This window comes from Dermacentor silvarum, chromosome 9 (genome assembly GCF_013339745.2).
Source record: "Dermacentor silvarum isolate Dsil-2018 chromosome 9, BIME_Dsil_1.4, whole genome shotgun sequence".
NCBI lineage: Eukaryota > Metazoa > Arthropoda > Arachnida > Ixodida > Ixodidae > Dermacentor > Dermacentor silvarum.
The window spans coordinates 139,625,885-139,653,249 of NC_051162.1; the positions used below are offsets into that span (position 1 = coordinate 139,625,885).

General features: G+C 44.0%; 2 protein-coding genes across 5 annotated transcripts in view; both read right to left on the reverse strand.

Moving 5' to 3' along the window:
* The window catches only part of LOC119464456 (acanthoscurrin-2-like), a 48,696-nt gene that overhangs the window by 10,320 nt on the left and 11,011 nt on the right, over positions 1 to 27,365 (reverse strand). Inside the window, exons 3-4 of one of the 4 annotated variants that reach the window (XM_049656671.1) lie at positions 10,453 to 10,723; positions 7,809 to 7,911 (exon numbers count right to left, since the gene is read on the reverse strand). The exons of 2 other annotated variants lie outside the window; for them this stretch is intronic. In XM_049656671.1, coding sequence (XP_049512628.1) covers positions 10,455 to 10,723 — 269 coding nt within the window. In that variant the 3' untranslated portion in view covers positions 7,809 to 7,911; positions 10,453 to 10,454. Of the gene's footprint in view, positions 1 to 2,080; positions 2,365 to 7,808; positions 7,912 to 10,452; positions 10,724 to 27,365 lie in introns of those variants that run through there. One more of the 4 variants, XM_049656672.1, reaches the window with a different exon arrangement.
* LOC119464455 (acanthoscurrin-1-like) lies at positions 22,624 to 26,221 on the reverse strand. Its single transcript, XM_037725443.2, has 3 exons — positions 26,119 to 26,221; positions 23,528 to 24,306; positions 22,624 to 22,727 (listed from the first exon to the last, which is right to left on the reverse strand). The coding sequence occupies exons 1-2, from the start codon at positions 26,122 to 26,124 to the stop codon at positions 23,530 to 23,532; spliced, it is 783 nt and encodes a 260-aa protein (XP_037581371.1). The 5' UTR covers positions 26,125 to 26,221; the 3' UTR covers positions 22,624 to 22,727; positions 23,528 to 23,529.

A 27,365-nucleotide genomic window follows, 5' to 3' on the forward strand; every position in this document is an offset into this window, starting at 1 on the left:
TTCCATCGTCGTAGTAGCCGTTGTTCTTGTTCTTTCCTAACGCTCTTCTATTTACTTCCAACCCTTCATTCCATGCGGGCGGTGCACATTGTGCAAAAAGGCATAGTAGCTTGATTCCGGTGCTTTATTAATATTGAAGGACATGGCCAGAGTGTGGTAAGGAAACAGGTTTTATTGATTGTTAGGTGGCTCCAGAAAATCAAAGGACGGTATAGGTCCCGCCGCTGACCCAGCAGTGAGAGAATGGCGAAGACACTGGAAAGAAATAAAATGAAGTATTAGTACAGACTTGCTTCTTTGCTCTCATTCCCGGGAATGAACAATCACCCCCCCCCCCCTCCCATATCCTGGCCACAACACTACAAACTTCAAAAGAAACAGAGGAAGGGGCGCGCTACCAACTGAACGGAACTACTGGCTCGAACTCAAGGAAGCGAATGAAAGGCGCAGGGAAAGGAATGTCGTGTCCCATCCTGTCAAGCCATGCTTCCTCCACGCATTACACGACGAGACTTCGTCACACCTACAAGAGTAACAAAAGAAACAGCAATAAATCCAGTTGCGACCCATCGATGGCGACAATGACAAAGCAGTCCTGCAGGTGGTGTTGACACGCCGCCACCAGCGAAGGAACAGCCCAAGTGCTCGACCTGAGTATGTGTCCTCCAAACCGCACCAGTTTTGAAGCGCATTTTGTGGAAGTGTCGAGCGTCGGTCGCCTTAAAGCCGCAAGCTCTACACGGACTGTCATTCCGTGGTGCATACGACGAGGTCTATATAAAGAATGGTGTACATCGAACAGCAAGCTCGTCTGCACAAGCCTCCTTAGTTTTAGAAGGAGCAGGCAAATTTATGAATTCATTTAATGCCAAGGCTTTGACACCACGTTAAATTTTTAAATATTTCTTTCTATATATTTTATTTCTTCTGTTGAAGTAGGTTTTATGAAGTCGTTCAATCGCTCACTCATTACATTAATCTAGTTGAACAGACCTCTTGCACGGCGAGCATCGGTGTCACGTAAGAATTATGAGCGAGCTGCCATTCATAACCTGAGAGCATCACTGTAAGAAACCCTATGCTTTTCCAAGTTTTATTTTAGTCATTTACTCTACTTACTGTTCGAGGCATGTACAGTTGGCATCATAAGTTTGTGGGATGCAGGTTAAAAAAAGCCTAAGTTCAGGGCAGTTTTGGCTCGTAACACCAAAAAAACAACACAATAACATTTTAACTGCGATGCAGGAAGCTTATACATATATGGTGTATATACACTATATATTAGAAATATAACCAATATGGCTGACAAAACATTCTAGCACCAGTCTGTGCCCAAGATCACTGTCGTGTTGCTTCAGCTAGTGCCGGCTTAGCCGCATTACTCTGTAACAAATAGCATTATGCTGATCGCATACACTAGTACAGGTAGCAAATATGAAATCCAGGCTGTGTGCTCAGCGTCGGTAAATATTCAGTTTTTTTTTTTCACAACCCCTGCTGCGTAAAATTCTGACGTAGCATGTATGCATGCTGCGTACGTATGAGTGCCGATATCGAGTTTTTTAGTAGTCCAGCACTTCATGCAAGTTTTATGCAAATCGCCGGGTGCGTTTAATCATAAAGCAAGTAGAACGAACTGGAGAAGCGTAATAGAAAGATGGCGCACATAAAATAATTGGTGTATAACTGACTTGGAGTAATCATTTGTAATGGGTTTAACGTGTTCACTACATGTATGCAACTGTGCGCGCAAATTTTCAGTAACACATCTAGTGTTAGTTGTCATTTCAAACTTATCTTTAAGTTCAAGCTCCACCAAATAAGTTTGAAAATGTACCAACAAAATAAATTTTCAACCTTTCTGCAATTACTTGTCCTCATTTCACCCTTTTGTTTGCTACTGTAACAGCATGTAGCCTCCCGAACATGAAGATGATGAACTTTCATATTAAAAAAGAAGGAGAAGAGGTGAATAAAATGGATAGTACTATTTAATAATAAAGTTATCGTACTTTTCCAATGCAGTACTTATCTTGTAGTTAACAGCACGGAGGCGCGCCCTTAAGCCTTGTGTAAACTGGTGCACTGCCCACCTTCAGCCATGGTATCCTCCACCGTAGCCAGCACCAGCGCTGTGACCGTGCGACGAGTGCCCGTAGCCACCCTTGTGTCCGGCAGCACTGACTCCGAATCCGGAGGAGCCCTGCTTGTGTCCGGTGCCGAATGTATTGCTGCTGCTGGACGAGAATCCCGAGTTGTGGCTGTAACCCTGGTTGGCGTTGTATGCGTTGACGTGCTTGTTGGAAGAACCGCCCGCAAAACCGGAGGATCCCTGATTGTAGCCGGCAGCACCACCCTGGTATCCTCCCTGATAACCGCCAGCCGAAGAGCCATAGCCGGACTGGTAGCTGCCGCCGTAGCCGTGACCGCCGCCGTGACCTACGCCGTGACCTACGCCGTGACCGCCGCCGTGACCGCCACCGTAGCCGCCGCCGTGACCGCCGCCGTGACCGCCGCCGTAGCCGCCGCCGTAGCTGACGCCGCCGCCGTAACCATGACCAGCGTAGCCGACACCTGTTCCATATCCGTGGCCACCGGCTCCGACGAGTTTAGTTCCAATGAGTGCAGGGCCGGCCGCACCGGCGCCGTAGCCACCGACTCCGAGACCACCGCCAAACAGGCCTCCGCGTCCTTTGATGTCCTTGTCCTCATTCTTGGCGGCATCCTCAGCAATGACGCCCTTAAGATCACCGCCCACCAGGCCTCCGCGTCCTGTGATGTCCTCAACCGTCTTGGGGGCGTCCTCAGCAAGAACGCCGCAGGCCACGAGGGCAAAGACAATGGCGACGTAGAACTGCGGTTTCGTGGAAAGATTGAGCAACGTGTGATTGGTAGGCAGATCTTGCGAAAAGTTTAAGATCTGTGTTCTATCATCCGACACTAAAGCCCTCGCAAGCAACGGCTGCATGAACGGAATAGACGGGCTAGAAAAAGTCTTAATGAATGCCTACAGAGACAAGCGTAAATATTTTCATTCCAGTTGTTTCATAAGCACGATACAAATGAAGATAATAAATGGCTACTGATAAAAAATATAGATATATATAAATTTGGTCTGGTGAAAATACCATTGCATGTATGCGAAATATATGTATGTAGGCACTGCATGCACTCTTCTCGCGTGTGACATTTTGCGTATTTGTATTAGCCTTGAAGTGTTTGTGACGTTTATAATGCTTAATTTTACGATTCACTTCTCCCTCTTATGACGGTTTGTGTATCTGTACTAAACATGCAGTGCATGTGACATTTCTAATGTACCATTTCCTAATGTTTTCTTTACCTTTGTGACATTCTGTGATACACTTTCATGCCACTTTTGGAAAAAGAAGCAACCGCATTATTCGTTAGTGCGAACAGCTTATTTATCCATGCCAATGAAAGATTACCACTGAAATTTAAGTGTACGAGCGCACACAGTATTGCGTGTACCACCCTTGTTAGAGTATTATTCGGTGCTAATTACATTCAGGTGCTCTTGGCCATACTCATAAAGAAATGGTTTTCACCGATTGACTGACTCTTACCTTCATAACTGCCTTGGTCCGTGTACTGTGCGGAGGCTTTTTTCCGCAGTTCTGGGGATTCTTCGCAGTGGAGAAGAGTGTCGGGCAGTGTCTCGTTGTCAGGGTAGCAGTGGCTCATATTTTATACTAAGTGCAGCGGAAACGAGGGGTTTTAGTTTCGAAACAAAAATTTAGGGTGCAACCGCAGGTTCGTAGGAACTAACGCAGAGGCACGATTCGGCCACTTAGGTTGTCGTTATTATTTAGCTGTCGAACGCAAAAAGGGCAACGAACGGACGTTCGCGAATGAGACGCCATGTCACGTTCAGGGCGCGTCTCTAAACGCCGTGTTTCCCACAAGATTGCCCCACTTCCGGTCCGCCGCTGCCGTTTTCCGGTTCTGCGCGCCATCCGCAACACCTCGCGCTGAAGAACTGGCAATGATCCAGACACGCGTAGGATATACGACAATACTCGATATAATTCGCCCGTTATCTGCACTTTAGAAGAGTCAAAGATGCCGATCTCTTTTAAATAGACACTTCAGTGACGTCTTCACAAAGAAAGACCGTTCGAACAAGCCATCCACAGGAGACTTTAATTTCAGGTACATGCGTCTCATCGTCATTAGTTCCACAGAAATTTCATTGTTAATCAATAAAGTTAACATATTGGTATGCGCGGAAATAGACAGCATTAACGCTGAAATTCTCAAAAATATTGGTTTCTCAAAACGTTTTCAATTAGGCCACAGCTTGGTCGTGATTACTGCTAAGCAGCAGTAACAGCGGGATAAGGGACCATAAAACAAAAAAAAAAATATTCGGTAGTTCTTAAGTTTCCATATTCATTCATTTATTTGTAACATAGATTTTTCAAACAATTACAAATCCCCACAAATACCCCGCTGTCACGATGACGCACCGACTTGGCACTGAAATGAACGAGCTTCCGTTGTCCTCTTGCAAAAGATGCGATGTGGGGCAGCGATACAATCTTGCGACGAAACACAAGAAAAAAAAAAAAAAAGAAACCAGCATTGATGTCACGCCGGCGGCGGTAACTCGGCCACTACGTGGAGAGAAACCGGGAAACTGCGGATGGAATCAGAGTCGAGTTTTCATTCACAGAAGCTTCTGGTGGCCATTCGGGCTGCCTCGTCGGGTAATTGTCTCTCCTTCAAGGACAAAAACCGCACTTCGTCGTGATGACTTGAATAGATGGGGAGGCCCTTAAAATTTGTCTTTGGAAACCAACCATTCATGGGATCCGTGTTCTGAAGAGTAATAGGGTTATATTGAACCATTTTCAAATAACAAATGTTTTTCAAATAACGCCCTTATAGGCACGCAGTGGTCCCACTAAACTTTTAATAATGTTTTATTTACTCTAACGAACCTGTATTCGGTGACCAGCCAAGAATTCAGTCATATAGCTCCGCCAAGAAGAAGAAAACACAAACAGCACTGCACTTGGCCTTGTTTCCTCCACGCTACAAACAATAGGTCCCAAGAGACGTGAATTTGGAACCAAGTTCGCTTACAAATTGACGTTGCTAGAATAAGAGAACGTATGTGGCTGGCGCATGTATAAAAAGTATGTTCCACTATGTTAGTGGCATCGGCAGTGCACTTTTACGTAGTTACTGACTACACTATAGTAGCTCTCGTCTTCGCAATAACAAAATATCGCTGCCAGATTATAGTCGTTGCCTGGTGCCGCGGTGATATCAAAGGGCATCTCTCGTCTTTTATCAATCGTGTTAAATGGATCCACTTTCTTATCAGGCACTCTGAGGTCACAACGGACAGACTTGCTGTGAGGATATGCTGTAATTTCTGCAGCGCGAAGCATTGAAGTAAGGAAAGCAAGGTAAAAAAGAACGAAGAAGGTATGCAGGAGGGCAAACACGAGCGCTGTCTTTGTCCTCTTGCATTCCTTCTTGCTTCGTCCTTTTTACCTTTCTTTCCACATTTTAGTGCCTCACGCTGCCGAAATTACACCTGAAGTTGAACCAACTCACGCACATCGCCATTCTTATTTATTGCTGTGAGGAGCAACTGAGTGACGCGCTGCCCAAGGAGATGTCTTCTGCAATAAAAGGCGCACTGTTCTCACGCTGCTCCGACCAGGTACGGACCACTCATACCATGCGCAGAGGGGACATGTCATCACATCACTTTTCAGATGGTTTTGTGGATTTGGCGACAGCTCTTTTCACATAACAAATTGAATGCTAATGGTTGGTGATATCCAAATCCCCCCTCCACTTCTTTTCAGATTTTTTGTTAGATTGGTGTACGAACAGTGCCTCAATCCTACAGGAATGGAATTCGGTTGTGTTTCATGGGGCATATTCAGAATATAGCATTGGGTGATTTAGAACTGCATTTTGCTCGCTTCTGACGTAACGCATCATAACTACTACCGGGTTAAGAAGCATTTAGTCTATGCGACGCAAGGAAATTGACAGAAAAGGCCTTTCGGCCAATTTTTCATCTTTGAAGCCACACAAGAAAAAAGAATGAATGCTTAAGGATGCTTCCTAATGCGAACCATTCTTTGGCTCATCCCAGGTAGTTTGCGGTAGGTATGCAGTAGGTCCCGTCTCGCCTACTTTCGGGCCTCTTCAACAGAACAAAATTAAATCATGCGATGATGAGATTGAACCTCGGTCTCCCAGCATAGCAGCTCGATGCGTTGACAACTAGGTCACACTCGAAGGAAGGAGCCAACTAGCCAACACTCGCACGAATGACCCAAAGCCAAAGAGCCCCTTGCTACGATTGGTGCGCATGCGTTACGTGCCACTTTCTTCCAGTTTCCCCTCATGGAATCTAGAGCTTTGAGACACCGCCTTCAGGATCGGCCCACATTCATCAGTCATTTTCCTAGTAGCAGCTAACGCTACGTACAAGCTTTGCGACATTGCACCATGTTCAAGATCGGTCCATGTCTAAATTGAGGGGGAGGCGGGTAGGGGTTAACGTTTCTTTACCGGCGAACAAATTACACCACGCGACCTTGACATAGGTACGTACGATTAAAACTTAGTTGCAGATGGCACCACAATCCTTGTTTCTCTCGACTACGCCCGTCCACCACCCTACGAGCATTCCGTAGCCGTCATAAGGTAGTCTTCACCGTCCCAATCGTCTCGTTGCTGTCATCGAACATAAGCTCGCGTCGCGCGGACAACTGCTCGCTCTACACAATCGCGTTGGTCTACCTGGTAACGCTTTGCAGAACCACAAACAATGCTGAACAACCATCAACTTGCAAGATGCTTTGCATAGCATCAATTCTCAGAGTGCGTGGGAACTGCATAACATGTTGTCCTGTGGCTAACATCTTTATATTTAAGGGCTAAGCCCTGAACGCTGATAAGGACAAATGTAGCTTTTTGGCAAGTTTTCATGGCAAGTAAACATGACGATAGCTGCTATCGACGACACGACCCGCCTTGGTGGCGCAGCTTTGGCGTGGCGCTGCTAAGGCCGAGGTCATGTGGTCAAATTCCGGCCGAGGCCGCCGTATTTCGATAGGGGCGAACTGCAAAAACACTCATGTACACTCGTGTATTAGGTGCTCGGTAAAAAGCCCCAGGTAGTCAGAATTGATCCGGAGTCCCCCTCTATGGTGCGCCTCATAATCATATCGTGGTTTTGGCATGCAAAACCACAGAAATACATTTTTACAGACGACGCTGAAACGGTATGAAATTAACTTTGATATCTATCGATGTCAATTTCTAGTGCCAGATATCTCGGTATGTGCTAGGTGATGAGAAATACTAGGTGGTTTTTCACTACAGCATCTCTCATTGCAGGTGCAGTTTGAGCTAACTTTCGTGTACAATAAATATTTAACAGTCTCAATGGTCATGGTGTTACCCTTGGGATCAACCAACAACCGCAGTAGTCGAAAACTTTTTAACGTGATAATGCGAGCAGCAAAAAACGTCGCATCAATTTCAGCCAAACTTCTGACGCTCATAAAATGCTGGGGGCATATTTGAAGAATTATTAAGTGTTCGTAATTAAAAACCACCCATGGTGGCTTGGGCCGAGTATTTTCTTTGGTAGCCCAGAAACCAATGGAAATGTATTGAGCAGACATTTTCCCAATTTGTTTGGTTGTCGCAAAAGTGCATGTGTATTAAACTCCCTTAGATTTCCTTTGTACGTCCCTTATAAGCCCTCGGAAGTTCACGCAATGGAGAGAATAGATTCGAGCAATGTGTTGTCCCGGAGGAAGTTTTATTGAGTTCTCGGAAGCTGCCAGAGATCATTTGTGACCACAAGAATTTCCGAAGCAGAGCAGGAAAAGATGACGCATGTTCAGTCTGGAAAGACACGAAAAACAGGGTCATTGAAATGCTCACATCCGGAAGGTAGCCTGTTGCTCAGCAATTGTCGGAGAACAACAGGTGTAGATTGGTAACTGCACAAATAATGCGCTCATATACGAATAATTGCATTCGTATTTTCATCGACATTACGTCACCTATCCAGGCCAACTTCATGTCCTTAATCTCAACGGTAATATCATAAACCCTGTGTACGTATTCTCTCTGATCCATACTGCAATTTTCCTTTTGCTCGGTGCAAAGCTGATCACTTTCAATATACTTTACTGTGTTTCTTTTTCTCCATTGTTTCGTTTGCGCATTACATCATTTCCCAAAAGTTATAATTTTCTAGCCTTCAGCATTCCTCTTATTACGGGTAACTATGTGCCATTTATTCCAAATCAAGCCGTACGGTCCATGGTCCGCTTGGATGTTTTCGGAGTCAAAATTTTATTTCTTTTTTTCGCCTTTCTTGGTGTTTCAAAAGCCTGTGGGCCACCCATTTCTGCAAACACGTGGTTCCGTACCAATCTCAGGGCACAAATGAGGTGCTTTGAAAGCAACAACCTCTTCCGGTGGTTATCGCCTGTTATTTTTTTCAGAGGTTAAGTGCTTTCTGGTGATTACATACTGCCTCTAGCAAAATAAGTCACCTCAGCGCTTATAAAACCATAATTGGGTGTGACTTGACATCAGAGCCATACCGTTCATTTCTTTTTTTTAGCCGTAATGAAATGCCTGAAGTATACACTTGCAATTTTTTAACAGTATCACGCGAGCCTCGACCATATGGCGTGTCAGCGGCCTTGTATAGGTGAGGGATGGCGGGATTAGCAACTTTATGTGCGGTCGTGCGAGGTTAATTCTAGTTCGAATGTATTCTGCTGCGCTGTTCGCTTCAAGAGTGCCCCTCACCGCTACAAGGCCACTGACACGCCGTGCGGTCAACGCTCGCGTTATTGTTAAAAAATTGCAAGGATGTACATTCTGAATTATAAATAATAGTGGCATCATCATTATAATCAGCAGCAGCCTATATTTATGTCCACTGCAGGACGAAGGCCTCTCCCTGTGATCTCCCGTTACCCCTGTCTTGCGCTAGGTGATTCCAACTTGCGCCAGCAAATTTCTTAACTTCATCACCCCACCTAGTTTTCTGCCACCCTCGACTGCGCTTCCCTTCTCTTGGTATCCATTCTGTAACTCTAATGGTCCATCGGTTATCCATCCTACGCATTACATAGCCTGTCCAGATCCGTTTTTTTCTCTTATAGTCAATTAGAATATCGGCTATCCCCGTTTGCTCTCTGATCCACACCGCTCTCTTCCTGTCTCTTAACGTTAGGCCTAACATTTTTCGTTCCATAGCTCTTTGTGCGGTCCTTAACTTGTTCTCGAGATTCTTTGTTAACCTCCAAGTTTCTACCCCATATGTTAGCACCGGTAGAATGTAATAATTGTACACTTTCCTTTTCAATGACAGTGGCAAGCTCTCAGTCAAGATTTGGTAATGCCTGTCGTATGCCGTCCAACCTATTTTTATTGTTCTGCAAGCTTCCTGCTTATGATCATGGTCCCCTGTGATTAATTGACCTAGATAAAAGGACACCTCCGCAGAATCTAGGTGTTGACTGGCGATCATGAATTATTACTTCCTTACCAGGCTATTGAAGATTACCTTTGTCTTCTGCATAATAATCATCAATCCTGCTCTTACACTTTCTCGGTTAAGGTAATCAACCATTTGTTGCAATTCATCCCAATTGTTGCTGAACAGCATAATGTCATGAGCGAACCCAACGGTGTTGAGATAATTGCGCGTTGATCCTCACTCCTAAGCGTTACCAGTCTAACAGCTTGCATACCTTTTTTAACCATGGAGTGAATATCATTGAAGAGACTGTGCCACCTTGCCTGACTCATTTCTTGATATGTATTTTTCTACTGTTCTTGAGGAGAAGCAATGTAACTGTGGAATCTTTGTGGATATTTCACAATAGACTTACGTATGCCTCCTGTACTCCTTGATTACGCAATGCATCCATGACTGCTGGTATCTCCACTAAATCAAATGCATTTTCGCAATCTATAAAGGCCATTTAGAGAGAATAATTGTACTCCGCAGATTTCCCGCTTACCTGATTGATGACGCGGCCGTGATTCATTGTAGAATATCCCTTCCTAAAACCAGCCGATTGAATTCAAGCATTGCCCCCATTCTATTGGAAGTTATATTGATGGATATTTTATACAATACTGAAAGGAAGCTAACGGGATTGTTTTAAAATTCTGTAACGTCTCCCTTTTATGGATTAGTATAACGTTGGCACTCATCCAGCGCTCTTGTACACTTGTATGTATGTATGTATGTATGTATGTATGTATGTATGTATGTATGTATGTATGTATGTATGTATGTATGTATGTATGTATGTATGTATGTATGTATGTATGTATGTATGTATTTATGTATGTATGTGTATGTACGTACATACGTAAGCTGCATGCCTTGATGCAGCTCGTGCTTGTGCCCACCTTTAGCCGAGGTATCCTCCGCCGAAGCCGGAGCCGGCGTTCTGCCCGAACGACGTCAGCCCGTATCCTCCCTGGAGTCCGCCAGTGCCGCTTCCGAATCCAGCGTAGCCCTGCTTCTGTACGGAGCCGAAGCTCTTGCTGTCGCTTCCCGCAAAGCCTGAAGTGTGACTGTAACCCTGCTTGTTGTTATAGGCGTTCACGTTGCTGGCAGACGCACCACCAGCGAAGCCAGCGGCACCCTGGTTGAGTCCCCTGGCTCCACCCTGGTATCCTCCTTGCTGGCCTCCAGCAGAAGAGCCGTAGCCGGACTGGTAGCCACCACCGTAGCCAAGGCCGCTTCCGTAGCCGAGACCACCGTACCCGATACGGCCGATTCCGATACCATTTCCGTATCCGAGACCACTGTAGCCAAGACGACCGTAGCCGAGACCACCGGATCCAAGACCAGCCCCGTAACCGAGGCCGCCGGTTCCGACTAGTCCAGTATTGGCAACTGCAGGGCCAGCAAGACCAATGCCGCCATAGCCAGCGCCGCTAGCCACACCAAGCCCGCCCAGTCCAGCGCCTCCAAGACCCGCGCCGGCTAGGATGGGTCCCACGCCAGCGCCGTAACCGCCGGCTCCTAGACCAGCTCCTAGACCGCCCCCTAGAATGCCTCCGCGACCTTCGATGTCCTTCTCTTTCTTGGCGGCATCCTCAGCGAAGACGCTGCAGGCCACAAAGGCGCAGACAGCAGCCACAGAAAAGTACTGCGTTTAGAATAAGAGGGCATCGTCATCATCATATCATTGTCACCATCATCCTAGTTTGTAACCACTGTAGGACAAAGGCCTCTCCCATTGGTATTGATCAATGTGTTGCGTAAGCTTACTCCGCCCTATGCCTGGAAATTTCATATTCTTACCACTTCACCTAAATGCCTTGCCACCCTCGACAACATGCCCCTTTTCTTAACATTCATTTCGTTATACTAATAGAGGCTAGGGGATATCTTTTCCGTTCATCACATGAGCCCCCACACTCAACTCATTTATATTAATCTCAAGTACAAAAGCCGCTACCTGCGTTTTCTCTTTTCATATTGTCAACTTTCACTAGTTCCATTCTTTTTTGTTTGTTTGTTCTTTCGTACAATTTTCAATCCCGTAGATACGGGCGGATTGCACTGATTGCATAGTTTTCTTTTTAAGCTTATTGTTAAGTTGCCGTTCATCGCTTGGGAGTGACTCTCATGCGCGCGTCATATAGATTACAAGCGTTAACGGGACTGTAGAGAGAAAAATAATTGGAGTTGTATTATTAAATTACCCTTCCAAAACACACATAGAAAAATACACTCCTTGCCACGAGAAAAGGCCATGGTAAGCCAGAAAAGATACAAGAGCGAATGACGGGGGCCGAAGGCCCCTTGAAGTTTCCGCATCAGCCAGCGTGACGTCATTGATTCGATATCCTCTGCTCGGGACTAGCTAATGTTATATCGGTACAGATGGGCTTCAATGTGTTTTAAAACACCGCAGACAGATCTAAGTAAATTTCCAAAGCGTTCACTTAGTCAAAACGGCCCAAATAGAAAAAGAAATACATTGAAATCCATAACGTAACCCGGACGTGGAGTTTCAGAGAGGAATACAAAATGAAACTTTGGTTTTCATTTTCTTTTCTCATAAGGAACGTATTACGACGAAATTAACGAAAATGAAATTTTGAAGAAATGTGTTATCTGTCTGGAGGAAACTCATCAGGTGCTTCTGCTTAGCGTCCTTTTTGTGTTTATAGCGGGCCGGTTACATTCAAATGCGGCTCATTTGGAATTGGGTTTCAGAAGTACTCGTTTGTACTGTAATATTAAATGAATGTACCTCACTTTTATCGACACGTTCTCCGACATGCGTATTCCGCACGGGTTTAAAGGTTGATTTCTACATTGACAACCCATAGATATTTTCGTGCAGTAGATATTAATGTATTATAAGCTTTGCACTGGAATTGAGTTCCACCTAAACAAAATATTGTGGCAGTTCCGCACTATAGTGACGTGAAGACATGGGGAAGCAGCGAAGCTGGCCGCCTCACCTAGCTTCGTCGGGAAACGCTTGTCGTACGATCCACACCGCAGTCTCTCGCTTTTCGCAGTCGCGCACGGAGCTAAGCGTAGACAACTGAGTATCGAACCAGAGTCTATCGCACACTCGGAAACTGTGCCCAAACTCACTGTTGAGAAACTCGCGAGCAAACCGTCCGTTGGCACCTGCCGTGGCTCTCCGCAATTGCCGCTGGAAATTATCCAGGACTCGCAAGCCCGGATCGTTTTGGCGACGCTTCTGGTTGCTCAAACGGGTTTGCTTCCTATCGCTGGCTCGAAACTCTAAGTATTCTGACATTCGCTGTCGTTTAGTCACCGCTTAGCCGGCGCGATATTCTGGATCGGCCCAAAGTCGTCTCATTCCCTGTCGAGTAGTGGCGCGCTGCCTTTCGCGCCGCGCTTCCTCTTCCCCAGGAGTGACTATCTTCTTCGGTCGCTCCATTCCCCTCCACAGCGATGTCGACGCGGCGGCGACGTGGAGCTATATATACCCCGCGGGTATATCAGGCTCTGCAGAAAATGCTACAACCGCAAGTTAAGTCGTTACGCCATTTCGTGCAATCTGATGCCTGAACGAAATAATGCAACTTATGACATGGTGGACTACGATTAAAGGCTAGCTACAGAGCATTAAATTGTGAAAAATATTAGTTATTCAGATACGCTTTACTATATCACCACATGACATCCCGTAGGGCATAGAGGATAGTGTAGTACATAACTCGGCACAAATAACAAACATTGTTAGCAAATATACAATAAATACGCAAAGCTATGGGACTCAATAAATACGCATTGATAGCTGTAATCACATCTGTGTCCTGATTGTCACAGGAATATGGCAGGACTGCCATAGGCCAGAAATATTGGCTCACCTTCATTTATTTTGCAGATGTTGGCGTCTTCAACTGAATCTGTACCTTGTGTTTGGGGAGTCGACTAGTCCGGGACCAACGGTGCTCGACAGAGACTGAATGCCCCGCCTATAGAACCAACTCCTGTTTTATAACCCGACGCGACGGAAGCATCCGTTCTAGAATCCAAAACAATACATGAAACCTTTGGTCTAAAGGAAATGCCATTGCAACACCTTTCTTCCAGTAGGTCATTCTCGTAATTAACTTGGCTGTTTGCAAGAACGTAGCGAGCGGACGGAGGTTACGAGAACAACACGTACGTACTTGCTGCGAAAACCATGGTTCGATGAGACGTTCCTAGAATCTCCGTGACACTTCCGCACGAGGCTCTTTCCAGGCTTTCTTCATGATTTGCTTTTTCTTTTCTTTTTTTTTTTGGCCAAATTCGGTGCACTGTCGCGTGTGTCGGATATGGGGAGAAGGTAGCATTGGCGCCTGAAGAGTACGCGAAAGTATTTGACGACCGGTCGCTGCAAAACCCCGTCTTAATTCTTGCGAACACAGGAAACTACGTAAGAATTATCCAAGGACGCGGAGCTTCGCGTACGCCCGCCGCGTGGCTATGACGTTCCGCTGCTCAGAACGAGGACGCGGGTTCGATTGCTGACCGCGGCGTCCGCATACCGGAGGGGACAGAAGGCAGAATAAATGCTCGTGTGGTGGACGTTAAAGAACCCCAGGTGGTAAAAATTAATTCGGAGCTCCTCACCGGGCCGGCCCTCATAACCCACTCTGTAGTTTCGGCACGCTGGCCTTGATCAATATCCGGGACCAAACAGTCATGCGCTGTTATAATTTCTGGTGCGGTGATATAGTTAATGTCGCCAGTAGAAGTAAATGTGGTTGATCCGGTTCGTCTAGAGGCGTATTGATGGAAAACGTAAGAAAGGTATGGCGCCACAGGGACACTGACGCCACCCTATGCCCTATGCTACGTGCTGGTTGCACGACATTCAATAACACTATGCTCATATTCATTTCAAGGACACCCGCAAGACGCGGATTACTTGTGATCAAGGTGTTTTATGGGTAATTCTACCAAAACGTAATCAAGGAATTCAAATGTTTGCCGACAGAAGCCTTTGCCGGTTCTTTATTTTTCTTTTTTTTGAGGTGAATATAAATCAGCAAAGACAAAAAGGCCGAAGCCCGAACAGTATGATCATGGTAGATTAATATTCCTTCTCCATCCACGAAGCCTTGTGCGCAGATTTTTTTTTTTTTTTGCTTGAAAAGCACGGCAAAGTGAAATTTATTGCCCGGATTACTTCAATGACTGCAGTGGGCACAAATGAATTTTTTTTACTCTTGTTTTCCAACCGTTGCTACGTGAAGCAGAGGCTTCACACACACACATTAAGCATTTATTCGTAAACAGACTTTTGTTGATAATAGGCGTTGTTCTTAAGGCTTCATGCGTATAGCACTGAGCCTCGACAGAGAGCTTAAAGGGAGGAACAACTTTATGGGCACAAGACGAGGACAGAGAAGCAGCTAAGACACACGATCGCAATCCATGTTTCTTCCTCTTCTCTGTCCTCGTCTTGTGCGCATGAAGCTCTTTCATGTCTTACCAACATGCCCAAACACTCACCTTAGTTCCGCGTAGGGTCACTCAAGCACTTAGATTAGCGAGCCCGAGTCCCAAAGGCGGCAATTGTCAGGTTTCACTTCTAAGGGCTCGGTGTTACCGCGGTTACGAATTCTGAGGATGGCGGCGGTGTGGAGATATGCGTGGTCCAACTTGCGGGAAAAATGCGCAGTTCTTGCACCTACATTGTTATGCATTGAAGCTGTAACATAACTGGAACGCCGATGCATTTCGTGGGGCATTTTAAAAATTAATACATCAAAACTGGCATAGTCCTGAGAATTTGTTCCAAGTCGATATGCCTTGCATATTCACTACCTACAATTCGCAGATTAAAATATGTGCCGTAATGTATTTAAGAAGTTCATTAGCATAAATATGTTAATTGTTCTATTAGGCATTTTAATTTCTCGTAGAATCAATGGCCACAGGAACCACAGGAAATCAAACTTTGTGCAGCTAGAAAAAAACAAAACACACCCAGCATAGCCGAAGATGTTTATACAATGGACCGCAGGGGAGGGGAAGCGTCATTATATATAAAAATGACATCTTGCCTGACGTGCTCACTGATTTTTCTTATCTTTGTACAGATTATGAATCGATCGCTAATAAATACATGCAATCACTGATTGCCTTAGTTTATCGATCGCGGTCAGAGCATACTCAAGAATTATTTCGTGTCATAACTTCTGTTTTTGAATTCGCGTCAATAATGTATTTGCGTGTTGTCCTTGTTGGTAATTTTATTACTGATCTTTTACCACATGGCCCCCAATGCAGACAATTTTCAGATGTGATTGAACTATTTTGCTGCACCAATGTAATAACCTGCCACCTAAATTACGACAAGTGAAGCCCTACTAAACGTGTCTAACTCACAAAGATAACAGAGACTTCAGTGCCGGTGGCCTCACGAGTGATTTGAGCAATCACTTCCCTGTATTTTGTTTCTTCCCCATGATTAAGAAAACAAAAAAAGGCATGTGAATGATCTTCCTGGTACTTATCGCTCCTCTAGTGTCAGTACCTTCTCTGCTTTTCAAGCTGTATTGAGAATGTTGATTGGAATGATGTCTACAGAGAAACAAATCCAAGCGTAAATAATAATAATAATAATAATAATACCTTTATTCTTGAAAACAAGTAGTACAAGGTTCCAAGGCATTAGGAAAAAAGTTCCTATGAACAGCAACTTGACTAGTCCTAGTAACCAGAAGGCAGCAGACAGCAAGAAGCGAACAGATGAAACAGATGGGAGAAAAAAAAAGGAGAAAAAGAAAAACAAAAGAGAGAAAGGAAAGAGAGATTGAGAGCATATAGCAAACAGCGATCAACATAGTATGAATTGGTTCTGCAATATTTAAAGCACTTCTATGATGACGCCTTCCCACTGCAGTGCAATAAAAAGCAGAGTAAGTCAGGAAAACCATTCATTATTAGAGTACTTTAGAAAAAAATTAGAGAGCGAAATAGAATACGATATGTTAAATTACAAATGTTAAGCTAATGTTAAACTAAATACAAATGTCACACTAAGAGATGTATCTATGTTACTCGAGTACAAAAATGATTGAAAGAAATAAACAGAGAGTTCGCGTTCAGTATTACCAGGAAAAGTTTGCTGTGGTCTGTCATGATTTTAGAAAAATATGAAGTTCGGCACGCTCGCGTATTGAGAAAACAAAATATACATAGTCTTTCTACAACGCTTATAATTGATGACGTTGAGTACAGCGAGGTTAGTCTGGCGGACAATTGAAAAAAATCACTTCAGATACAGCAGTGCAGACATGTGGCCCACCAAATTATATGGAAAAGTACATAGCTTCTTCCTATACGAACTATCTTGAATCAATGTAGTCAATGGGAAACAGTGGCATATCTGAAATCAATAAATCAAAATACTGCAGCTGGTTATAATGACATCAAGGCCGAACCAATTGTATACGTTGCTGAAATATTATGTGGGCCATTGCAGCATGTCTGTAATCAAGTTTTTGTCACAGGTACTTTTCCAGAAGGCATACAGATTGCTAAAGTAGTAGTCATCCACAAACGTGGCTCTCGCAATGAGTTGAACAACTACTGGCCTATATTCGTCCACTCTTTATTTTCTAAAGTATTAGAGTACACATTAAAATTATGATTAGGCAAGTTGCTTGATAATCGTCAAATGCTTAAAAGAACAGTTCAAGTTGCGGTAATAGAATTCAGCAGAAATGGAACTACTGGATAATAAACAAAAATTAAATAATTGAGAATAAGTAACAGACACTTTCATTATTTCTTGCAATTTAAAAAGGCGCTAGGTTCAATCAACCATCAATCATGCTGTTTTGTTTTGTAAACTCCCACATTACGGTATCCGAGGCATAGCACTAAATTTAGTTCGTAGCCATCTATCTGGCAGGGTACATTTCACTTGTTTAAACGGTTGCAATTGCTGCCAATAAAATATAGAGTCCTGCAGAGTTATATTTTTATCTATATAAATGAAATAGTCTATATAGCGCAAACTTCTGACATAATACTATATGCAAAGAACACAAGTACATCTTTTTTTGCGCGCAGACCCTACTCGATCTTGAAGAGACAGCTAATAGATGCTTAATTGAAATGTCAAACTGGTTTGGGAACTCATTTCAATTAATTGAAATGTCAAACTGAAAATTTTAAACTTCTGACATAATACTATATGCAAAGAACACAAGTACATCTTTTTTTGCGCGCAGACCCTACTCGATCTTGAAAAGGCAGCTAACAGATGCTTAATTGAAATGTCAAACTGGTTGGATATAATCAACTTTAATTGAATGTTAGAAAAACTAAATGTGTAATTTTCAGATGTGTAAACAAGCTTGACTATTATAATGTTTGTATAAAACTCCGATATTGAACGGGTACGTAAGTACAAATTTCTATATGTTAACGAAGAAAACACGAGCGGGACACCTCACGTAAATAAGCTTCATGCAATTATGTGTAGGTCAATATCGATATTGTAGAATATCCGAAATTTGTTGCCGAAATGATTAAAACTTCAGTTTTATTATGGTCCTGTTCATTCTGATCTTCACTACTGCCTAATAATCTTGGATATCACTAGTAGGACAAATTAAGACAAGTGAATAATTCCAGCAAAAAGAGCTGTTCGCTGCATAGAAAACTTAAAACGGTAATATCACGCAGCACCATTTTTCTTTAAGCTCAACATATTCAAGATTAACCAGTTTGCTATGTATACAAAGAAGGAAATTCTTGGTGACCAGCATACTCAATTCTCATCTTCATTTGGAACGCTAATATTGAGAACTAACCATGGAACAGGATATATTTGCTGATCTAGTACCTGATTTTTTTTTGGGGGGGGGGGGGTATTCGCGGTATTGCTAATATGATGCACCAGTGAAGGTAGGTCTATGGACTCAAAAAAAGCCCCAAATTATGTCCTGCATTTTTCTGCGGAATAACAATCTTGCGGTACGTAATAATTCTGTCGTCGTGTTAGTCTTTTGTATGTTTTATTTATTGCATAAAGTCTTGCATGATTTCTTGACGTTGCTATTTGTCAGAATTATTGCTGATTGTTTCAAATTACTGAGCATAATGCATGCGTATGCCGACAATATATGCCTAAATCATCATAATCATCATTAGCCTATATTTATGTCCACTGCAGGACATAAATCTCCAATTACGCCTGTATTCCGCTAGCTGATTCCAACTTGCGCCTGCAAATTTCCTATCTTCATCACCCAACCTAGTTTTCTGCCGTCCTCGACTGCGCTTCTCTTCTCTTGGTATCCATTTTGTAACTTTAATGGTATACCGGTCATCCATCCTACGCATTACATGGCCCGCCCAGCTCCAGTTCTTTCTCTAATTGCTAATTATAATATCGGCTATCCCGTTTGCTCTCTCATTCTCTGATGCCTAAATAAACAGAAATAAATAAATAAACTCAATAGGAACTGCGATGCAGCCCTTTTTTATTTTTTTCGTTTCAATTAGGTGCGGTATTTCAGACACCGACAACTAACGTCCCGTTTCTGCAGTGCATATATCACCAGTACTGTAAGCGTGATTTACCGCTTCTAATTTGTGCGTGACAAAGGTCGCAAGTTGCATTCTAACGACGTACGGAGCGATAAAGGCCGCGCCAAAGAAAGCGTCACCGTACACTGTCTTAGGTTCTGGTTACCTGAACTTCAAGTGCTGGCTAAAGGTGGCACTTCTGACTATGCTGTCGGCTTGTTGACTTGTTGACTGAGTAGGGAGCGTTTTGGAATTTGCATCTTCTCCGCATGCAAAGACTTTACCGAAGCGAAAAGTGCAGCAAGGCAAAGTACAATTTTTTTTTGTTTTGATTACAACAACGTTCGACCTGAACTTTGAATTTCTCAATCCCAAAACACAAAATTATTGTGGCAGGTTCTCAACAGTGCTTATTGTTGTGAAGAAACCTTTCTAAACTTTTTTAATTAGTACGAAGTTTTGTTATTTATATTCCTTATGACATCTATGCATGTTGAAGCGGAGTGACACAGGAGCTGTACTTTGGTGGTTCCCTCAGAGCTTGAAGTTATATGTAAGAGCGAGATAAGAAATTCTAGTGTTGAAAAACAGATCATTCCATGACCCATGGGCAGTCAGTATGCCTGGATTTGTCATGCATGTAATAAAGGTGACGGTTATGATAGGCTGGAATTTTCGTTATAACACTGTTTAGTCGTCCACGTTATATAAGGAAATGGCGAATAAAGACAAAAAAAAACAACAAGAACAAATTAAACAAAAATGGTTGGTCTTGCACAATAACTTCCTTAGTTCAAACTATTCTGTCAGGAAACAATGTCGTGTTCTGTTCTTTGGACTAATTGCATGTTCACTTTCTATGTTAGTCTCTGCTTTGCATTTCTCGCGTGTATTCTTTTTAAATATTTACTTTCCGCAATATGTTTCTGGTACTGGTGATCTTACTGTGAACGAATATTCGCATATCGAAGATTTGCAGCGTTTTTATGAAAACCGTGGCGCTCGTAACTCTCTTCAATTCGACCACAGCTCGGTCGCTATTTCTTTAAACTGCTGTTAATGCTAGCGCCAGAAAATGAAATCTAGTTGTACTGAAATTTTCTTTTTTTAATTCTCATTCAGGCGTCTGTGACATAAATTTTGCAATACAAACTTATAATGTCGTATAAATACCCCGCTGTCAAAATACGCCTACATTTCGCAGGGAAATGAACCAGCTTCCATTGTCCTTGTGCAATGGTTGCGATGTGGGCCAACGATACCATCTTGCGAGGAGAAACAAGGAGCTGGCCTTGATGTCCCGCCGCAGGCGGTGACACGCTCACTTCGCGGCGAAAACAAGCAGGATACAATGGACCATATCGCCGTAGAGTTTTCATTCACAGGAGCCTCCGGTGACCGTTCATGCTATCTCGTCGGTAACTGTCGCTCCTTCAAGAACGCAAACTGCGCATTGTCATGATGACATGGATGAGTGGGGAAGTCTTTAAAGTTATCTTTGCAACCAACATTCATGAGATCCGTGTTCAAGAGAGGAATATAATTATACAGGCCCAATTATACATAACAAGTGTTTGACAAATAATGGCACAATAAGCGTGATAGCATCCCATCACGTTTTATTTACGTTTTATCATACTCTAAGGAAGCTGTACTTGCTGATAAGCTAAGAATTCAGTGCTGTGACTGCGCCACCGAAACATAGTCTCGGAGAGGCGCCAATAATGAAAGAAGTTCACCGACGCACATACGGGATGAAGAAGGAGGAGGAGTAGATTTTAATGAAAATTAATGAACGCAATGGGCTGGCGCCTATATACAAACTTGCTTTGAGTTGGACAGTGATGTCTTTGCCACTGCACTCTTACGGCTTTAGTATATAGTTGCTTTTGTCTTCACAATAGCAAAATCTAGCCACCGGCTTATCGTCTCCGCCTAGAGCCACGTGATTATCAAGGGATATCTCTCGTTTTTTATCAGCCCTCGGGTAAATGGCCCCACTTTTTTATCAGGCACTCCGATTGCGCAGCGCACATTCTTGTTGTGAGGAGCGAGTGAGTTCAAGAACGTCTGTCAACTGTGACTGCGGACATGAGAGACGCGCGTTTATCAGGCTGCGCTGGGCAGGTACACACCACTCATTATGAGTAGAGGCGATATCTAGCTACGCCCTTTGGCCGATGGTATTGTGTACCTGGTGGCCTGCCATTTCACTCAATTAATTGAACTCTAATGGCTGGGCTGATGAAACCCTCCCCCTCCCCCCTTTATAGCACTTTTCTCCCCCATTGGTATGCCAAGTGTGCCCCAGTCCTTCAAGAATTAGACTCGTTTTGTTTGGGTAGGACGTCTTCAGGAGAAAAAATTGGGATAATTATTTCCACGTAGCAGCGAACGCTACGTAGAAGCTGTGAGACATTGTACCACCTTCATCATTGGCTCATGGCGAACAGGTTTTAACGTTTTTACGCCGGCGTACAAACTCCATCGTCTTTTTAACGTAGACCACCATCACAAAGACAAAGGTACAAACGATCGACACATAGTCACAGATGTCATCGCAATCCGTGTTTCTCTCGCTTACTTTCGTCCAATATATACAACACTGTGTACCTAACATTCAGAATATCTTAAACTCACGTAGAACGGCCGTAGTAGAAACCATTCCGTTGCCATCATACGACCGTCGTCACGGTAGTAGTCGTCTTGATGCTGGCATAGCACAAAGACTGGCGTCACACACACAGAACTGATCGATTTACACAAACACGTTGGTCCACTTGGTACCGCATCGCAGAACTCCAAACGCGGCTAGATACGCCAGCTACTAGCAAAATGCTTCACAGAATATCGATTCCTAAAGTACGTAAGGACTGCATATTTTTTTTTGTGCCGTTGCTAGCATCATCATTCTTGAGGGGTAAAATATAAACGCTGAAGGAGACAAATGAAGTTTTAGTTTTTGTTTACTTTTTTTTTCGTTCCACGTGCACATAACATAATGATAGGTGTGACATACGACACGAGAACTGCCATAGCTGTTAAACTCTTGTGTCAGACATTTCGATGCGTACTTGGTTGGCAGAGTTACTACATAATTCTCCACTACGGCTTCTCTCATCGTCGCTGTAGTTTAAGGCTACTGTCCTACACGAACGAAATTTTTACAGACCTAAGGTTAAAAGGTAGTAAGCTTGAGATAAAACAGCGACCTCAAGGGTGCAAAGAACTTTACTGTGCAAAGCTTGCCACAACACACGCTCAATCAATTAATGCCGTAACTCTGGATGTTCATAAAGGATACTGGCATATTTGAAGAATGATTCAGTGTTGCTCATGCAAAAGCACCAATGAAGACTCCGGTCGAGTATTTTTGTGGCAACCAAGAAGCGAAGAAACACCTATTCAGCAGTAACCTTGCCGATTCGCTTGGTTTTCGCGAAAGTGCATATGTATTAAAAACCTTAGATTTCCATTGTACGTCCCTTATATGCCCCTGGGAGTTCACGCAATGGAAAGAATAAATTTGAGCAGCAGTGTCGCGCAGGAGAAAGTTTTATTCAGTTCTCGGAAGCTGCCAGAGACCATTTGTGACCACAAAACATCTCCGAAGCTGGGCTGGAAAAGATGACGCAGGTTCAGTCTGGAAAGAGAGGAAAAACAGTGTCATTCAAATGATCGGAAGTTAGCCTACTGCTCAACAATTGCCGTGGAAACGCTAATGTACATTGCTAATTGCACAAATACTGTGTCAATATGAGAATAACTTCATTAGTTACTTTTTTCTGCTCTACGCGTTACATTGACCTGTCATGCTCAATCTTCACGTTCGTAACTTCAAATACAGAATATTATCAACCTGGGTACGTATTCTTTCTGATCCATGCTTTAATCTTCGTCTCGTTTGAGTCAGTTTCTTTTGCACAGTATGCACGCATGTATGAAGGGGAAAAGTTGCCATCCATCCACCAGAATTATAGCATGAAGCTACAAAGTAAGCCCATGCGGTTTTCCTCAGAGAGAGAGCCTCAGAGTTGAAGAAAAATTCGCCCTGGTCCGGGGTGCTACAATTCGATTAAATGACAATTATTCCCTTTCATATGCTTTCTTCCACTTTGTGGGTTTCCGCAGAACTGATTTGCCGTATGTATGTATGTATGTATGTATGTATGTATGTATGTATGTATGTATGTATGTATGTATGTATGTATGTATGTATGTATGTATGTATGTATGTATGTATGTATGTATGTATGTATGTATGTATGTATGTATGTATGCATGCATGCATGCATGCATGCATGTATGTATGTATGTGTGTGTGTGTGTGTGTGTATGTACGTACGTATGTATGTATGTATGTATGTATGTATGTATGTATGTATGTATGTGTACTACGTACGTAATCTGGCGTGCGTTGAGGCAGCTGGGGCTTGTACCCACCTTTAGCCGAGGTATCCACCACCGAAGGCAGAGCCGGCGTTCTGCCCGAACGACTTTTGTCCGTATCCTCCCTGGAGCCCACCAGCGCTGCTTCCAAATCCAGCGGAGCCCTGCTTCTGTCCGGAGCCAAAGCTCTTGCCGTCACTTGCTGAAAAGCCTGAAGCGTGATTGTAACCCTGCTTGTGGTTGTAGGCGTTCACATTGCCGGTAGAAGCACCACCAGCGAAGCCGGCGGAACCCTGGTTGAGTCCACTAGCTCCACCCAGGTATCCTCCCTGCTGACCCCCAGCCGAAGAGCCGTAGCCGGATTGGTAGCCACCACCGTAGCCGAGGCCGCTTCCGTAGCCAAGACCACCGTACCCGAGACGGCCGATTCCGAGACCGCTTCCATATCCGACGCCACCATAGCCGAGACGACCGTATCCGAGACCACCGTATCCGAGACCACCGTATCCGAGACCACCGTATCCGAGACCAGCTCCGTAGCCGAGGCCACCGGTTCCGACGAGTCCAGTATTGGCAACTGCAGGGCCAGCAAGACCTATGCCCCCATAGCCAGCACCGCCAGCCACGCCAAGCCCGCCAAGTCCAGCGCCTCCAAGACCCGCGCCGACTTGGCCGGGTCCCACACCAGCGCCGTAACCGCCGGCTCCTAGACCAGCGCCTAGACCGCCCCCTAGAATGCCTCCGCGACCTTCGATGTCTTTGTCTTTCTCTGCGGCATCCTCAGCGAAGACGCTGCAGGCCACGAGGGCACAGACAGCAGCCACAGAAAAGCACTGCGTTTGGAATAAGGGAGAATAATGGTTACTATCGTCGTCGCCATCATCATTATCATCTTTGTCACAATCACCCTAGTTTATAATCAGCGGTATGTGAAGGCCTCTCACATGAATATGGTTCCCTGTGGTGCGTCAGCTTGCTCTGCTCTTATATACCTGCAAATTTCATATTCTCACCACTTAACCTAAATATCTTGCCAACCTCGACAGCGTTTCCCGTCCCTTTACATCCTATATATGTGACACTAATATAGACTACCGGATATCTTCTCTGTGCAACACGTGCCTTACTCAACTCCACTTGCTTATATTTATCTTAAGTAGAATGGCAGCTACTTGCGTTTGCTCTCTCACACATATTGTCAACTTGCCCCATTATATGTAATCCCATAAAAATACAGGTGGAATGCACCGTTTGAATACGTCTCTTTCTAAGCTTATCGGTGAGCTGCCTCTCATGGCTTAGGAGTGAGTCATGTGTGCGATAGATAGATAGATTACAAACGTTAAAATGACATTGGAGATAAAAATGATTGGAGCTGTGTTAATAAATTCCCCTTCTACAACAAGCACATAATGATACGCTCTTAGCCGGGGGAGGAGGTCACGGTAAGCAGGAAGATACGCAAGGACGAAATACGTGTGCAAACGCCGCCTTGAAGTTACCGCACCAGCTCGCCATGTTCATAGATTTCGACGTCATCATCTCGGGCTTAGTTAAGGTCATATCGGTACAAATGGACTTAAAGATGGACTTAACATTTCAATAACCTTCCCTTAGCCACAATGGACCAAAGATGAAAAATATACTATCAAATCCGTGACGTCACAGTGACGTAATAAAAGTGGGGTTTCGGAGAAAAATTGAAAATCTAAGTTTCGCCTTCGTTTTCTATTGTAATAACGAACGTATAACAACGAAATTAACGGAAACAATGTTTTGAAGAACTGTATCATCTGTCTGGTGGGAACTCGTTCAGTTTTTCTGTTTAGCGCCCTGTTTGTGCTTATAGCGGGCCGGTAACATTGAGACGCAGCTCATTTGGAATTGGGTTTCAGAGGTGCTCCTTTGCAATGTCATATTTCATGAAAGTCTCGCGCTTTTATCGACAGGTTCTTTGATATGCGTATTCCGCAGTGTTTAAAAGAATTGTTTCCACATTGGCAGCCGATAGGCATTTTTGCGCCGTAGATATTATTCTGTTATAAGCCTTGCACTGTATTTATGTTTCACCTAAACAAAAGGGTGCTTACTCACGCCTTCATTATCCATTGACAGAGAGGGGCCAATAATGAAAAATTTTCACTGTTTCTGGGACAGTCTGTTCTAACTACTTCTAGAGGAAACGCACTGCCTCGACATGTGTATTAGCTTTTGGCGCTCTAGCTCTAGATTGCAGTAGCTTTAGACGAGCGAACAAAAATAGGCCAGGCTCTGCAGAACATGCTGCAACCGCAAATTACATCATCGTGCAACTTCGTGGAATCTACTGCCAAAAGAGGAAGCAAATAATATAATTTATGGCATAGATTACTACAATTAGAGGTTAGTTACTGTGAATTTATTGGGAACAATATAATCCATTTGTCTTACCTATATCGCCGAATGCATAGTGTAAAGAAGGGGGCGGGGGGCTCGCAAAGAACAAAACGTAGCACAAATAAGAAACATTGTTAGCAAACATAAAAAAATACGAAACACATTACGCAAGGCAAAATAAATACCGATCCAGAAAATCGACTAAACTGCTGTGCAGATTCACACAGAAAGAAGGCTAGGACTACCACAGGCTGAAAATATAAGCTCACCTTCATTTTCTGAAGATATTGTTGTATCAACTGAATCTGTGTCTCGCGTGTGGGGAGTCGACTAGTCCGCGACCAACGATGCTAGGCATAGAGTGAATACCCTGCCTACAGAATCGACTCTCGTTTTATAACCCGACGCGACGGAAGCGCCCTGTCTAGAACTCAAAACAAAACACAACACCGTTGGTTTAAAGGAAATGCCGTTGCAACACCTTTCTTACAGGAGGTCATTCTCGTAATTAACTTCGCTGCTTGCAAGAACGCAGCGGACGGAGGTTACGAGAAGAACACGGATCTCGCTGTTGCGAAAACCATGGTTCGGCGAGATGTTCCAAGAATATCGGAGACACTTCCGCACGGGACTCTTCCCGGGCTTTCTTCCTTTTTCTTTCTTTCTTTTTGTTTATTTCCGAATCAGGTGTGCTGTGGCATATATCGGATATGCAAGCTTCCATTGGAACCCTCACGCGTACGCTAAAATATTTGAGAACCGGTCTGTTCAAAACCCCATTTTCATTCTCGCTAACAGAGGAAACTACGTCAGTATTGTCCAAGGACGTGAAGTTTCACACCGCGGTGGCTTCGAGGTTATGGCGTTGCGCTGGGGAGCTCGAGCTCCGGAGGTTCGATGCCGGCTGCGAGAAATGGTCATGTGCCGTTTTTTGCGTGCACTTTAAAGAATTTAGATTGGTAAAACTTAATTCGAAGTGTTTCACTATGCCGTCCTCCATAACACACTGCGCAGCTTGTAAACGTTCAAGCCCACAATTGAATTCTTTGAAAGCTTCGCCTATGGGGCTCACTTTTGATTTTGTCAGTTGGAAAGCGTGGTTACTCTGTAAAGAACTTGCGCTAAAAAGTGTGGGGATTTAATTCTGAGTGCTGGTCAAGGCAGTGAGAATGGAGGGTTATGCAAAATAAGTGTAATACACTTCAGATGCAACACCGTTTGATGCGTTTACTGGACGCAGTAAACTAGTAGTTTAGCAGAGCTCTCTAGAAGGCGGAACTACTGCAAACGCTGGATTGAAATATTGATCTCAATCAATTGTAGGGCTGCTTCACTAACACTGCGTGATAAGCGGCAGCTCAACTTTAGGTTTTATTGGGCTATAAATATTTTGTGTGACTCTCAAAGGCTGAATGAAACTAATGGGGCAGTGTGGTAAGGAAGAAAGGCTGCAGATTTATGTTGCAAGTAAGTTGATGAAAAAATGTTTAGAAATGTTTACTTCACCAATTATCGA